This window comes from Mastacembelus armatus, unplaced genomic scaffold (assembly GCF_900324485.2).
Source record: "Mastacembelus armatus unplaced genomic scaffold, fMasArm1.2, whole genome shotgun sequence".
In the NCBI taxonomy this organism is placed as follows: Eukaryota; Metazoa; Chordata; class Actinopteri; order Synbranchiformes; family Mastacembelidae; genus Mastacembelus; species Mastacembelus armatus.
Window position 1 is genome coordinate 1 of NW_022872884.1, and position 7,100 is coordinate 7,100.

Sequence of the window (7,100 nt, forward strand, 5' to 3'; positions counted from 1 at the left end):
AAATTGTGACATTACTGAATCGAGTGACTTAAATCATTTGCCTCAGGGTGTTATGGGAAGCTTTCAAAATAAGTAATAATTTATTTGTAGTAAAGTTTTCATTTTGAATGTAGTGATTTGGTCAGTTTGCACCCACTTGACTGTTTATTCTAATTTTATTATTTCATATATGCAAGTCAAAGTCTGCTTTATTGTCAATTCTGCCATATGTAGAGCACATACAGAGAATCAACATTTCATTACTCTCAGACCCTTGGTGCATACAGATAAACTCTAAACACTAAATAGTACAATCTAAAAATTACAATAAGGGCATGTAAAATAAACCTAGATAAGATAAAGTACAAATAGCATAAGGCACATAGCAGCTTAGCAAACCAGTACAATATATGAACAGTTCAGTTGTACTGAATGGTAGTGCAATTAAGTGAGCTTATCAGTCTTAATAAAGTGACTGTGGTGCACAGAGAGCAGTCCAAATTCTGCATAAAGTAACTGGTGCAGCCGCTGAGGGCAGTGTGTGTACTGGGGTGGGGGGTTGGAGGTCAGAGGTCAGAGACAGGAGAGAGTTCTTGACAGCCTGGTGGATGAAGCTGTCCTTCAGTCTGCTGGCCCTGGCCCAGAGACTCCTCAGTCCTCTCCCTGATGGCAGCAGACTAAAGAAGCCGTGTAACGGGTGGGTGGGTTCACCTACAATGCTGATGACTTTGCAGGTGAGACAGATGCTGTAGATGTCCTGGAGGGAGGGGAGAGATATACCAATGATCTTCTCAGCTACTCTATAGTTGAATAGTTGACTTTTTATAGGTACAAGGTTCTTACAGAACAGTAACACTACAAATACATGTATGATAAGCTTAAACAATCTGATGCATTACTGTACATTAAACTACCTGACAGCATACAGAGTAGGTAAAATTAGCCCAACCCTAAACATCTATAGCGGTAAAATGTAAAACACCCATTCATGCAGCAGCAATAATAATCCAAAAACATCATATACAATATGTCTGTGAAGGTTCTCAGCCATCCAGGTGGTCACAATCACAACAAGGTTTAAAAACAAATCACCTGGACGTGGTTTGTAAAGGTGGAAAAACATGGTGTCTCATCCAGGAGACTTTGTCAGTTCTGAATTACATGCGGCTCTGTCCCAATTCAGGGGCAGGATCTTTTGAAGGACACGGTATACAAAGACACAGCTGAAATGAGACGGTCTAGTCTATGGAAGACTAACGGTGGCCGACAACGCGCCGCAACGGCCAAAACACATGCAAGAGAGAAATGCTGCAACAACGAAAACACATGCAAGAGAGCATCCCTCAGTTCGGGGTCCCCCTATCGGCCTGGCGCACTTCCGTTGTGTTTTCTCTCTTGCATGTGTTTTCGTTGTTGCAGCATTTCTCCCTTGCATGTGTTTTGGCCGTTGCGGCGCATTTGCCCTTATCGGCCACCGTAAAGACTTCCTAATTGCATCACCAACTCTTCGCGCCCCAAAGTTGGACTTTAGCTAATGTTAGATTAGTAGTGTTTTTAACGTGGGTAATTGTATTTCCATGGTGACCGCCTCACCGCTTGTATCTGTTATGTTCGTTTTTTTGTCACCCTTCACAAAGACTTTTGTGATATTTTGGGCTGCAAAGGATACATCAGCTGCAGCCTTCGTTTCCCAGGGAAAGAAGGCTGCATTTGTTGGCCACATTTGAAGGAACCTTTTAAATGGGCCTTGTTGTGGCACTGTGACGCAGCCAGCCTTCAAATGCAGCTTTCGAAGGATGCAGTCTCTGAGCTGGGACACAGCTTTTAGAAGCTGTCATCATTTTCTGGGGATGGACTTTGGCATGCTTTGGTATATAGCCCTACTAAACTGATGGGGTGTAATGTTACAGAAATCTTCTGCTAACTAGTTTAGACTTTACAGTAACATAGTGTAGCCCAACTAAACACCTCACAAAATACAACTGGCCCCACAGGCAGAAGTCCACGTGTCTCTTAAGATACATACTACTCATTTGTCTGCTGGTTTCCCAGATAAAGACACTACTCCTTCAAAAAGGAAGGGTTTGGAACAGTCATCAGTCAGACTGGTGGGCCGAGCTACTCCAAACCAAACACCTTGTGGGTGGTGGGTTTTGAGTTACTTGGGAGTGATCTACTTTTTTCCCATAAATACATGGTCAGCAATTATGTGTCCCATTTTGTGACAGTAAAAGCACTATCACTCCTCTCTCAATGAAGTTGGCACTTTAGCAGCAGAGGTAGTAGAGAAGCAACTGTAGATTTCTGAGAAATGTTGTGAGTTACCACAAGCTACCACGACCATGTACATATCTACACATAGGTTTGCTTATAGTTTAGAGGGACTACAATAGTGGTTTATTACTTTATATCGTAATAATAATTTAAATTGGAACACCAGGCTTTTCTCAGGTGAGCCACAATAAAAACGATTAATTATTAAAATGAAATCTCAAATCTGAAGGAGGGTATTATAGCAAAAAGTGACTCATACACTCTTATGAATAATAACAAAAAATTACCAGGTTTGTAAATCTAAATACATTTATTTACATAGGTACACAGGAAAAGAGGACATGGGAAAGAACACTGATTAAAATGATACATGATGAACAATGGAATAGAGTAATGGAATTCATGGACGGAAGTTGTCAGTAACGATGGTTGAAATTTGTTAAAAAATAGTTCTGTTTTTGCAGTTTGAGACATCAGCTGTTCACCACAGAGTACTTAGCTGCAAGCCATCACCTGGAGCTTGCTCAGGTTACTATGCAAGTAGGGCAAGAAAGTCTGCTTCGGAGGCCATTTGGGCCTCAGTGTGGAATCGGTTGGAGTTCCAAGACTTGTTTAACCTTTTAAAAACAACGGAAGTGCCCGCGCTCCCATCTGCACATCTATTTTTAAATGCCTTTTTGCATATAAAACCACAGGACTTACACTTAAATATCATAGATGTCCCAGAGTGCTGTTTACTCCGAGTAAAAAGCGCACACTATAAAATCATTATAATCCAGACCGTGGGTCTAGTCACAGCACTTCCTACAAGTTGTGAGCATGAACTATCAGGTGGTCACAACCCACGACAACAGGAAATGCCGTTTTTTTTCCCGGGAATTGTAGTTTTTCCACGGTAAACACATCTCTTGTATGCACCCTCACTGGCACAAAAACACACACCAGAAATGTACGTTATTTTTTTTGCAAATTATGCATTTCTTTATATAGTGATTCTTGTGCTGTACTTTGATGTACGTCTTTTTGCACATTGTAAACTATGTGCATTTTATTTTTTTTTATGACAGTTTATAAAAATGAGTGTATCTCAAAAACTAAGTTATGGACACACTCAAAATAATATTTCTCTGGTGTGAAATAACTTTATACAACTTTTTTTATATTGACAATTATGAGGAATACAGCTATGACATTTCTGTATTTAGAAAAATATGTTTAAAAAAACAAAATCATTTTTGTGTGTGGCTTATTGTACTTTTTAGCAGTTTATTTAGTTAGTATGTACTTATTAGATGCATATTAAAATGTTGGATATAAAACTTGCATTGATGTATGGCAAATTAATATGCTCCAAAAAATTTCTCTAGAGCATGTAAAAGCATGCCTTAACCTTCTGGGGTCTGAAGGTGTTTTGGGGCCCTGGACAAGTTTTGACATGTCCTGACATTTGTGCATTTTTCTGTTGCTTTTAAACATATTAATGGCTACATTCTGATAACACTGTAATCAGCACAAACTGTGAGCAGTAAGTTTATACATGATTGTGTTTTTGATGGTGGCATGGTTAGTGAAAAACAAAAAAATTGAAGTCACTGAAATAAGATCATAAAACACAAACAGAACATTGGTTCACAAGACTTTGGAGAAATGCATCTTGTAGTGTAAAGTTTTTGCTTCACAATGATGTGAAAGTCATCTTTTTCACTCATTCACAGAAAACAATACTTCTTCTTTTCCTTTTGGCTGCTCCCTTCAGGCGTCGCCACAGCGACTCATCTGCCTGCATTTAACCCTATCCTCTGTATCCTCCACACCCACACCAACTATCCTCATGTCCTCCTTCACTACATAAATAAAACACATAAACACAATATTCACAGAATATAAATACACTGATTTAAAATTTTCTAAGACACTTTTTGTTTAGAAAGGGCATATGCAGGAAGGTGTGTCTGACCATGAATAGTCATGTGATTTACTTGAGAAGACAAAAGACCCGCACAATGACCCGCATAATGAGCCTTTCAGTCAATGTGGCTGAGAGGGGATTACTGCAATACAATACAATGCGGATCCAAATGTTCGTCATTTGAGTCGTGTTTTTACTCTGAGGACAAAGTAAACTCTTTGTCGCTGTCTGGAACATACGAAGCGCTCCCTCACCCGCGTAATGTGCCATCATCCAAACGCACAGAAAAAGTGAGTAAATTCTATGATGAAGTTTGACGTTTTATGTCATTTCTAGGGGGCGTGTACATAATTACCTGGCTTACCTCAGATTATTTACATATTAACAGTGCACTCAGTACGATGTGGGATCAGATTAGCTCTAATGAGGAGAGACTGGAGAAAATGTACTTCTCCTTACTTCTAAATGAAAAGTGATGATTTGTTTTCGAATTGAATTGTTTCATTTACAAGAAGACATTTCAAGCTTTCTAGCCATATATTTCTTATTTGTATGAGACAAGTATTCACGGAGATTCTGGTTGTTTTATTTATGTGTCTGTGAAGAGAGATGACAGAGACAAAGAAGACAAAGAGCGCACCCTGTCGGGTTTCTTTATTTTACAAAAGCACAGCGTTTTGTTGTGATTATGAGGGTATACAACTAAAACTAGACACTTTACAGATTCGAATGATATATTGCTTTTTTCTGTACAATCAAAATTGACGGATGTTGTAAATGTCATTTATGGTTTTAGATTGTTCTGTCATGTTATTTCATATCTTCTCTCTATTTCTCTTTTTTCTTCTTGTTTTCTATGAATAGAAAAGAAGAAAGGGAGTCAACAAGACCTTCACAACATTGCAGAGTTTAGAGATTAATCAACATGTTCACACTAGAGAGAAAAAGTACAGCTGTGACCAGTGTGGAAAAGCTTTCTCACAGTTAGGTCACCTGAACACACACAGGCGTATTCACTCTGGAGAGAAACCGTACAGCTGTAACCAGTGTGGAAAAGCCTTCACCTTGTTTGCCCACCTGAAAATACATCAGCGTACTCACTCTGGCGAAAAGCCGTTCAGTTGTGACCAGTGTGGAAAAGCCTTCTCACAGATAAGCAATCTCAAAAGACATCAACGTATTCACTCTGGAGAGAAGCCATACAGCTGTGACCAGTGTGGAAAAGCTTTCTTGCAGTTAGGCGACCTCAAAAGACATCAGTTTGTTCACTTTGGAGAGAAGCCATACAGGTGTGAGCAATGTGAAAAACGTTCATTAGGTCAAGTGCTCTAACAGCCCATCAGTGCATTCACACCAAGAAGAAATGTTAAAACTGACCACTGTGGTTGAGGTCTATATCAGAAAGCCTAAGGAAAATGTCCAGCATTTTGATAGTCAAGTGCCTCTCAGTTGCTGGTGGACACTGTGGGAGATAGGTCTAAGACTGGCTTTTGTCTTTGCTTCTCTATTGCTATGAAATAGAGGCTGTGGCTTAGGAGGTAGATCAGGTCAGTCATGAACCAGTATTGGTGATTTAATCTGTGGCTTCACTAGTCCACATATTTTAGTGTCTTTGAGCAAGAAAACCCAACCCAAGTTGCCCCTGGTGGCAGTTCCATCAGTGTGTGAGCATATGGGCGAATGGGCAAAGTGTAAAAGTGCTTTGAGTGGACTTGAATGTAGAAAAGCACCCTACAAGTATAAGACCACCTTTTATTTTTAACTTACTCGTTATCACTAATGTTTGATAAATGCCTTTAATCTACTAATGAAAATAAGTTTAGTTAATTTACTGTTTTCTTACCTTTGAATGCTGTGACATGCAGACATTTAATGTGATACTTTATAAACATTTATTATTACTTCATATCACATAATTATTTCACTGAATAGCTCAAAGGGGAAATGTGGTCTAAAAATCCCACTCTGACATGACCTTCCTCACTTGATGTAGCTGGATGTCAGTAAGTGTGTGAATAAAATTCAGAAAGACATTTCTCTGGTGTGTGAGTCTTTATTAACACAAACTGCCTCCACAGTTTTAGTAATAGAAAATTAGTTTTAGAACCCTGGTGTTTCTGGGTTCATAAACTATTTATATATTCCTGCTACTTTCTTAGTCAGAGGCACACCAACAGGGGTTTTTGCTCAACACCTGCAGTGATCATGGATAAAATCTTAGGGCTGCTGCATTTACTTTGTTTCATTGATGACACTGGTGATAAATATGCATTAACATTTTACATCAACTCATGTGTTACCTATGTTTGATTTATAGTAGGGGGTCAGTTAATTAATTCACGTTTCCGTTTTTATTGCTACATATCTACTGCGTGCTTTCATCAGTCATATTTGGTTCCTTGATTAACTCTAGGCAACAGCACAATACTACAGTTTCATTAAATTATAGCAGAGTTGGAAAAGTGTGACTCGTTTGTGGAAGAGGTTCACTATAAAAGTATTTTAAAGACCTGTACTGTGCTAAGTTTTGTTGACATACCACAGCAGCACCAGCACTTTGCACGAGCATTTAAAGAGAAAACTTGTCCTCTCCTCATCCAGCTCCATGGTCTGTTTAACAACAGATGCATAGATAAATATTGCCACAGAGGCAGACTTAAATGACTGCTCATTTTCTCATGACAAATAAAGCCAAGGAGATCTTGAAGCATACATGTTCTGTAGTGCCTGCTGCTTTCTGGCTGCAGAGCTCACAGTCTGTGGTTGATCATAATGTTTTTTTTAATATTAATTATCTTTAATTCAATGATTATGTTTTTACTGATTGTATGTTCAGGTCTGTGTTTTCTTTGTGTTTATCTTGGTTTAGCTTTTTTATAACTTATATGTCAATGCTGTAATGTTGCCACAAGTTGTTGCTGTTTACACTGATGACTTA

At 38.8% G+C, this 7,100-nt stretch overlaps 1 protein-coding gene across 1 annotated transcript; it reads left to right on the plus strand.

The window, feature by feature from the left end:
* The first annotated feature begins 587 nt into the window (after nucleotides 1-587).
* LOC113128933 (zinc finger protein 431-like) lies at nucleotides 588-6,195 on the plus strand. The gene is made up of 2 exons (XM_026304538.2): nucleotides 588-713; nucleotides 5,027-6,195. Exons 1-2 carry the CDS (start codon nucleotides 588-590, stop codon nucleotides 5,492-5,494), a joined length of 594 nt encoding a protein of 197 aa, XP_026160323.2. The 3' UTR covers nucleotides 5,495-6,195.
* Nucleotides 6,196-7,100: the final 905 nt, after the last annotated feature.

Coding starts and splice junctions, on each gene's coding strand:
- LOC113128933 (XM_026304538.2), top strand. CDS start 588: ATGAAGCTGTCCTTCAGTCTGCTGGCCCTGGCCCAGAGACTCCTCAGT. Junction 714..5,026: donor CAATGCTGATGACTTTGCAG/GTGAGACAGATG, acceptor TTCTATGAATAG/AAAAGAAGAAAGGGAGTCAA.